The sequence below is a fragment of the Cynocephalus volans genome, chromosome 10, assembly GCF_027409185.1.
Source record: "Cynocephalus volans isolate mCynVol1 chromosome 10, mCynVol1.pri, whole genome shotgun sequence".
In the NCBI taxonomy this organism is placed as follows: Eukaryota; Metazoa; Chordata; class Mammalia; order Dermoptera; family Cynocephalidae; genus Cynocephalus; species Cynocephalus volans.
Genome location: NC_084469.1, coordinates 28,089,942 through 28,099,149, shown reverse-complemented (window position 1 = coordinate 28,099,149; position 9,208 = coordinate 28,089,942). Strand labels below are relative to the sequence as shown.

Below are 9,208 nucleotides of genomic sequence, written 5' to 3'. Positions count from 1 at the left end.
CGCCGGGAAGATGGCGGCGCTGGTAAAATCTGTGCGAGGCGCCGTGCGACCATTGCTGCCGGTGGTCCAAATCTGGGGCCTCGACGTGCGGCGCTGGGTCCGGGCGCTGCGGCGGAGCCCCTTGAAAGTGGTGTTTCCATCTGGACAGATGGTGGAACGGAAGCGCGCTCCTGGGAAGCAGCCCCGCAAGGCGGTGTCTGAGGCCACTCCCCACGAGCCGCGACAGAAACAGCCGCCTCAGATGTCCCCATCCAAAACTCCCGTCACCTGGGAAGAGTCAGGGCTTCGCTACGATAAGGCTTTTTCCGGGGACAGGAGGCTGAGGTGATGTGTTCCTGAGGCTTGTCGAGTGTTCCCTTTTCCATTCCCGCCTCACAGCGGGACCTTAACCTCCTCCGCCTGTTGGAAGACTTCTGACGCTAATTTTTTTATGCAGGAGGGCAGGATAAGTGTCTTCTTTGGAATTTGTTTATTTCTATCTTTGCGAGTCTCCTTAAGTCTGTTAGAAATAGGTGTGTCTCAGTAACAAGGATATTGGTAATTACCCGTTTTTTTGTTTCTACCTACAGTAGTGTAATGACAATCGTTAAGTCCAGGCCATTTCGGGAAAAGCAAGGGAAGATCCTGCTGGAAGGTCGCAGGCTGATTGCAGACGCCCTCAAGGCTGGAGCTGTGCCAAAAGTTTTTTTCTTTAGCCGTCTGGAATACATAAAAGAGCTGCCAGTCGATAAGCTGAAAGGTGTCAGCCTCATTAAGGTGAAATTTGAGGATATCAAGGATTGGTCCGACCTAGTAACGCCACAAGGAATAATGGGTCAGTGGTTACAATGTGTGTCACTAAGTGTAGAGACCTAGGATTACTTGTTCATACTCGTCTTAGGGCAACTGATTTTATTTAAACCAAATTCAAAATGTTACCCCCTAACCTTTTCTTAAGTCACTCAGAAAAATGTAGTTCTCAAACCTATGCATCTTGTAGTATTTTCAGTGGAAACTGAAGCCAAGTTTTGCCATCATTTGTATATAGTCTCTAGGAAGAACCACTGCTATTCTTAGGTCACTTCTTCAACCTTCCATGTCAGACTAAAAATATTAAGGAAATGTTTACTAAAAAATTTAGCCCTTTATTAACCAGGTATCATTAACCCCCTTGTTCCAGAAGCAGGTTTAAGGAGTGAGATGTAAGCTGTAATTTATCATCCTGTTTAGCCCAATGAACAAAAACACCTTGTCTTCTTGGAGTCTATTTCTTCATTTGGTTGAATCTAACGTAAGGTTTTATGTAACCGTGATGTCTATTAGCACATAAAAAGTCTTTTGCCTAAATAAGGGAGGATAAATTCTTTATACCTTTTTGACATTGGAGTTATATTTAAGATCTGATAACTGAATGGAAATAAACATAGAGGTTTCTCTTGGATAGTAAAAGACAGTTGGAGGAGGGGGAGTTATCTTCAAGGTTCTAACATCTAGGCCAGGGCCTCTCACGCCAGTTGTGCATGTGTATTCCCTATAGTGGGCTCATATTTTATCCTTGAACTGTGCAGCTGTTAGTTGGGAGAGGAGATTCTGGGGGACCATCTCTTGTCTCTGTAACCTACCAAGTCACAAGGGTCTATGCCCCTACATTCAGAGCTCTTAGACCCTAAGATGGGGACTTGGAGTACTAAAGTACTTGGAGTTACTCATGCTAAGTAACCATACTCTTGTTAGCTACATGAGGGGTCTTTAAAAAGTTTATGAAAAAATTTGTATTGTCTTTTAATTCCATTTATCCACAAACTTTTTGAAGTACCCTGCTACCTCTCTAATCCCTACTACATGCTTCAGTGAACGTGTCATTCTTTCTTACCATGCTTGTCACTTTGGGCATGTGTGCTAACAGTGGCCAGTCCATCTTGGACTTCTGTACTGTCCTTCATCATTATGACTTTTCATCATTTCATGGCTTTTAAAAATAAATATTATTCAGCCTATCCTTATGATGTTATATTTTAGATTTGAGAGTGGGGTAAAGGGAGAAATAGATTAGAACTAACACTACCTGTCAAACTTTAGGCACTCTCTAAAACCCAGTAATGTAAGTGGGGCCTCTAGAGTAGTGGGTTCTCATCACCACAGACTTCAAGTCGAAGTTAAAGGACGTCTCAGGTCTCTTGCCCCACTGAAAAGTCTTGTGGCCATCTTAAGTCCAGGATCTTTACAGCACACAGATGCCTGATACCATTCCATTGTCACTTTTGGTGGGTTAAGCTTTTTATCTGCATTGTCTTTTGGAAAGAATCCTATATTTTTCATTGTGTTATGTTTCAGTACAAGTACTATTTCATTCATTTTTTTTTTTTTTTTTTTTTTTTAAAGATGACCGGTAAGGGGATCTTAACCCTTGACTTGGTGTTGTCAGCACCACGCTCTCCCAAGTGAGCTAACCAGCCATCCCTATATATAGGGATCAGAACCCACGGCCTTGGTGTTATCAGCACTGCACTCTCCCAAGTGAGCTACGGGCCAGCCCCTATTCATTCATTTCCTAACTTCAGACAGTAGCCTATTTATTGCAGCAATTGTATACGAGAAAATGCTAGTAAGATTTTGAAAACTATAATCCTTGGGAGCATGCCACAAAAGAAATTGAGTCTTTATTTGATGTTAGTATATATAAAGAACTCAGAACAGTGCCTCACCTAAAAAAAAATGTTAGTTATCATCATCATCACCTCTTCTGGTAAACACTATAATTCAAAAGGAGGGCTAGCTGGTTAACTCAGTTGGTTGCAGCACAACCTTGAAACACCAAGGTCAAGGGTTCAGATTGCTGTACTGGCCAGCTGCCTAAATAAATAAATAGATAAAATAAATCAAAAAGACACTTGTGGATATATGGTGCATCCATGAGAATAACTTCATCTACACCATAGAAACTTCATATACTCTAAATAGTCACTTTTATTTTAGTATTGTAATTAGCCTTTTTTCAGATTTTCCCCTTTTTCCTAAATACTTTTCATAAAACTTTGGGAGCTGGAGAGTAGAATCTAGAAGTTATTAAATAAGGAGAGAATTTTTCACTAAGGAGGCCACTCAGGGTTATCATTTTTTCAGGTACCCCCAAACCCATTTGTACTCCCAGGAAAATGTGTTTAGGGAATGTATTTAGGGAATCTAGGAATGTATTTTGGGAATGTATTTCCCAGAGGGAAAATGAGCAAAGGTTATAGCAACAAGACAGTTCAGGGAAGAGGAAACATAAATGAATGAAGCAACTAACTGAAGGGGATCACAAATGGTCAGTTAAGCTGAAAAGATATTCAGCCTCCCTTATAAGGGAAAATGCAAGTTAAAATAATGAAATGCCATTTTTCCCATCAAAGTGGCAAAAATTGAAACAAATGAATATAGTCTCCGTTGACAAGAGTTTGAGCTGGGACACATTTATGTGTTCTTGATGTGAATAAACTGGAATAGCCTTTGAGGAGGGCAGTTTGACATCATTTGTTAACATTAAGAGTTCACACATACCATTTGTCCATTTCACTTAAAAGTGTTTATCTTAGAAAAATTTTCAGACATATGCATAGAGTCATACAGGGATATTCACTGCAGCATTGTTTGTAATGGGGAAACTTTAAAATAATTTAACTGTCCGGGGCTGGCCAGTTAGCTCAGTTGGTTAGAGCACAGCCTTATAACACTAAGGTCATGGGTTCAGATCCCCATAAGGACCAGCCACCAAAAAATAAAGAAATAATAACAATAATTTAACTGTCAGTCAGGGTAAGAGTTAAATGAACTGTGGTATATTTGCATTACAAAATAACATGTAGTAATTAAAAAGAATCAAGGTAGCTCCAAAGGTATTGACATGGTAAATTCTTGAAGACGTTATATTATGGAGTAAAATAAGTACATTACAGAGTAATTCATAGAGTATGACATTTTTTATGGGTAGATGTACATATATGTAAGTAGATACAAGGAACAAGTTCTGAAAGGATATATGCCAAGATTAAAAACAGTAGGGGTGGGGAAGAGAGCGGCACTGGTAGAATTTCATGTTTGAATTTTTTCAATGAGAATGTATTCATGTGTTCCCTATAAAGAATATATACGGAATGATAAGTAAATGAAAAGTCAAATTACTCCTTGTGTCCATATGAGACAAGTGAACCTCCTGTTTCATTTTCTCAGGGATTTTTGCCAAACCTGACCATGGTAAGATGACATATCCAAAGACTCAGCTTCACCATACACTGCCCTTATTGTTGATTTGTGACAATCTCCGTGACCCTGGGAACCTGGGGACAATTCTGAGATCTGCTGCCGGGGCAGGCTGCAGCAAAGTATTACTGACCAAAGGTAAGAACACCTGTACTAGGTGAATTGGTTGGCCATATTTAAGTGAGCTAGGGCTTTGGGCATATGTGGGCTCAAATCTTGGATCTGCCCCTTCCTAGCTGTATGTTCATGAGCAAGTGTCAGTGTCCTCATCTGTAAAGTGAGAATAATAACAATTTACCTCTTAGGGTTATTTTGAGGGTTATATGAGACGATACACATAAAATACTTCACATTGTGCCTGTCACACAATAAGTAATTCAATAATTGTTTATTATCTTTTAAAATTATTTTGAAACCTGCTAGGTTATTAGAGAAAGAATTTTAAATCAATCAGGGAAGAGAAGTAGATGCCAATTTTAACACACGGTTTCAGGTCCTTTATTCAATGGCCTTGAGTTCTCAAATTGTTGGGTATTTGAGATCTTCCTAACTCTTGAATTCTGGATCCTATGGAAGAAATAATGTTGGTACAGTGTGATTATGCAGTCGTGTTACATTTCCTTTAGCCTCAGGATGGGTCACATACTCTACACACAAATTAGCCGCATTACATCTCTGTCTCTTCTCATCAGAAATGGAGATTAATAGACTGGGTTCTAAACAGACCTGCCTAAGAGTTGGGACATACCTAAAATGCCTATTACACATTGGTGGAGGGAAAGGAGAGTGTCATTCATCAGGAACACCCAAGCTACCATTAATGTAAACTAATAGTGGCACCCATTGCTGAGACTTGTCTGATTTCTGCTTTCACCTCCTCCAGTCACACCTTGTTTGGAGTACATTTCTCTGCTGGTGTGAGAGCTAGGGGCTGGGGTTCCCTTATCAGTACCCTGCTTACTCACCTCATTGTTGAGTGCTCCAATAGCAGGTGTGGTTTTGGAAATGTATCAATAATTCAAGCTGTGTGGTTTTCATATTGATACTGGGGCTGGCAGATAAGAGGTAGGGAAAGAAGGAGTAAGGTATACTTGGTGTGATGCCCAATGACAAGGACATGAAGATGAGGGGAGAAGCCTCACCTTTTCTCTTACTCCTCACCAGGTAGAGGGGTCAGACTAAACAGTTCCTCTCACAAATCTGGATCCATCTTCTGGTCCTTTCCCTCACCTCTTGGCATATAGCCCAGATCCCATCTCTGGTTCTCTGCAGTGAGTGGGGAAGCCCATGGTTGGGGACATGTGTGGGTAGTGTTACATTCTCTGTGTGTTAGTCTCATTCTCCTTTTTAAAATCTGGTTTGCCTAGTTAATCTATCCTGAAGTTTGACAAGTAAACTTTTAAAATTACTTCTCATGAGGAGACTTGTGCTAACAAGTTAGGGAGAGGAGTAGCTATGTGAAGCAGTCATGGTGAGGGCCCTGGTCATGTCATCTCTTCCAGCCTGCCTGTGGTGAGTAGTAGACGCTGGAGAAGCCAATTGCCTGCCATTCAGCCAGAGCATAGGAATGGTTGGGCTTAGCATGTGACCACTGCAGTGTGAGAGAAGGGGTTTGTGTGTGAGTGATGAGGCTATTGCCTGGGTTCAGGCTCTTGTTTCTCCCTGGATTGCTGCAATTGCCTTCTGCCTAATTCCCACATCTCTGGTGTCTTCCCTGCTACAATCCAGATTAAACGTTGGAGCCAAATGGGACTCTAAAACATAAATCAGATTCTGTCACTGCTTTGCTTAAAATCCTTCAATGACATTATATTGCCTTCTGATAAAATTGAAAACTCCTCGGCTTAGCATACCCAGCCTCTGTGAAACTGGCCCCTACCTGCCTGCTATCTCCCCCCACCACACCTCCACCCATGAATTAGCCTGCTCACCTTACTGGCAGTTCTTAGACCGTGGCACTCTCCCCCTTCTCGCACTTTTCTTCTGCCTGGGCCTTTCTCTGATGAGATTCTCTTATCCTTCAAGAACCAACTCAGTGTCATCTATTAGATGTTTTTCCTGATAGCCCTGCTGTGTACAAGGGTTTTCTATTACCCTTTCATGCTTCTTTTACATCAGCTATCACCTGTTTAAATATCATCCCTATGCCACCACCCACCATACTATGAGTTCCTTGAGGTTGGGGACTTTTAATTACCTTTGCATCTCCTGTACAATGTCTGGCACATGTGTATGGAAAATGTTGGAGGGATGAATCATATCTGTTTTAGCACTAGCAGGAATTAATCCTACAGTCCCTTTGCTGGACACTGCCATAACTGGGGAGGCAGAAGCTCCCAGCTATCAAGAAGGCTATAATAGAACTTCTTTATCTCCTGATATAGTGTTAATCTGATTTACTCTGCAGTTCCCTGGTCTGGGAAGGTTTGTGAAATTTTGTTTTTCTCCTATCTTTTATTTTCTAGGCTGTGTGGATGCCTGGGAGCCCAAGGTGCTACGGGCAGGTATGGGTGCACATTTCCAGGTGCCCATTATCAACAATCTGGAATGGGAGGCAGTGCCCAATTACCTGCCCCCTGACACCCGAGTACACGTGGCTGACAACTGTGGCCTTTATGCCCAGGCCCAGATGTCTAATAAAGCCAGTGACCATGGCGGGGTATGTGATCGACGATTCCTAAAGATTCACAAGTATGATGATGAGGTGGCGGAGGAGGATCTAGAAACTGGAGCCAGTAAAGGCTGGCTCCCTGATGTTGAGGTCCAGAGTTATGACTTGGACTGGACAGAGGAACCAGCAGCTGTGGTGATAGGTGGGGAGACCCACGGTGTGAGCCTGGAATCCCTGCAGTTGGCCGAGAGCACTGGGGGCAAGAGGCTGCTGATCCCTGTCGTGCCTGGTGTGGACAGCCTAAACTCAGCCATGGCTGCAAGCATCTTGCTTTTCGAAGGGAAAAGACAACTGCGGGTGAGGGCGGAACACTTGAGCAGGGACAGGAGTTACCACTGAGGGGGGACATGGAAATTAGTTCTCGGTTTGAGGATGTCTCCAGGACCTCCTACCCCTGACACACTGTTAGGAGGCTGGCAGAGTCAGACTGTGGCTTCCCAGGCCAAATTCAAGAGGCAAGAGGTGGGCATGATGCCATCCAATATGGATATTAGAAAAATAATTTCCATGAATTTCCTAAGATTTCCTCTCTCCACTGATTCTGAGGTTAGAGTTTTTCCCCCCCTGGTGACAAATAGGCTCTATATGTATGTTTTTAAAAAATTATCTTGCTGAGGAGCATTTTGTGCCCAGAAAGTTCCTGCAAGCATCATCTTGGGCAGGGAAGAATTCCTTTCACCAGCTGGTGGTTTGGCAGTCACTGAACACTGTTTATAGGTCATGGCTAAATCACTCATGTCTGATCATTGGTCAATGGAAAATAAACTCCTATGAAGTATAAAACCAGCAGATTACAGTAAAGAGTTTTTAAGTAGGTCAGTGGGTCTCAATGCCTGTCTTTTCATCTTTGGCCTAGTCACAAGGACACTGATAGGAGATTGATAACTCAGGAAGCTCAGGGTACAGGTCATGGCAGTCGGTGGCTAGCTGTTCTTTAGGCATGGATATATCAATCTAGGATTGTTTGTTCAGGCCTTAACTTAAATAGCCACTGTTTATGCAGAACAATATTTTTCCCCCTTTCTGGTGATTGGTAGAAACAGCTTAATTCATCAGCATCTTAGCATCTGTGCAGATATCTTTTTAAGTTTATGCAAAAAGGAAGGAAGAAAAGTTACAAACTTTTTTATAACCGAGTTATAAAATCTTCAGCTTAATGCAACATCTGTCAGGAAAGCTTCACCCTTTTTATTAGCTCCTGCTGTTAGTCCTGCTTTATGTAACACTTTTGGTTCAATGTAACAATGTACATATTTACATTTAACGTCCCCCTACTTCCCCAGCATACAGGAACAGAACTGTTTAGGAAAATGCCAGCATTCCCGGATGTTATGTGAACAGAGGGCTTCTGTGAGGTGAGGGCGCTGAGGATGAGAGCTTAGGGCTCTTGGGCCCACAACACTGCAGCAATACCCTGCTGTTCTTCTGTCAAACTCCCAGGGGACCAGGGCAAGCTGGATCCTTACTTACCAGGTGCCAGCCAGGGCACAGGCAGGAATATGAGGGCAAATGCAGATGGTAATTATTGTATTTGTAAGTAACTGTGGGAAGGGGGTGGGTGGGCTGGAGATAGGACTCATTTCAACCACTGTTTTTGCAACCATGAAGGATAGGGTTGAAGTTGAGGAAGACACCAGTGGTGTGGTTTTACCACACATCCCTCTGTACAGTGGTTCCTGTAATGGTCTGGATTCCTCGGGAGCCCTTCAGCTGCTCACTCCCGGAAGATCAAGTTAGTTGCTAGTATGCCCAAGAGAAACCATGGACAACCCTCCTTCATTCCTCCCCCTTTGCTCCCCCAGCTCCCCAGGAAAACTTCCTCTCAGGAGAACCAAATAGTCAAGCATGATTCATATCCCAAGTAGCAGGGTGGGATTGCTTTGGCATGTTTGAGGGGAGGGGTGTTTGCAGTAACAGTGCTCTTTGGTTGGCTGTGTCAGCAGCAGTCAGCCTGAACTGCTACTCTGGTTGTCCTCTGCTCTGGGCCTGCCCAGGGCCCCACACATGTTTGATGCACATGGCCCACAGACTGTTGTTGAGACCCTTGATCCCCAGTCTTCTACTTTTAGAAAGTAGAAGAGCCCAAACCGTTTGCCCACAAAGGCTGGAGCGTATCGGCAGACTTCATAAGAATTAAAGATGACTGTGATGCCTGTTGCTGGAGAATTCGTACCACCTGAGTCTGCTGACATTTGGTCTCCTTCAACACGTTGGAACAGTGCTAAAGAAACAAGTCACTAAAAGGAAGCTCATGTCTTTCTGAAACCAGTCTCCTGTAATTTGTGTTCTGGGGTTATGTTCCTGCTGTGTTGTGTTACA

General features: G+C 43.0%; 1 protein-coding gene across 1 annotated transcript; it reads left to right on the top strand.

The window, feature by feature from the left end:
* Window positions 1-9: 9 nt before the first annotated feature.
* On the top strand, window positions 10-7,672 carry MRM3 (mitochondrial rRNA methyltransferase 3). Its single transcript, XM_063111078.1, has 4 exons — window positions 10-324; window positions 570-814; window positions 4,189-4,356; window positions 6,684-7,672. Exons 1-4 carry the CDS (start codon window positions 11-13, stop codon window positions 7,226-7,228), a joined length of 1,272 nt encoding a protein of 423 aa, XP_062967148.1. The 5' UTR covers window position 10; the 3' UTR covers window positions 7,229-7,672.
* The last annotated feature ends 1,536 nt before the right edge of the window (window positions 7,673-9,208 follow it).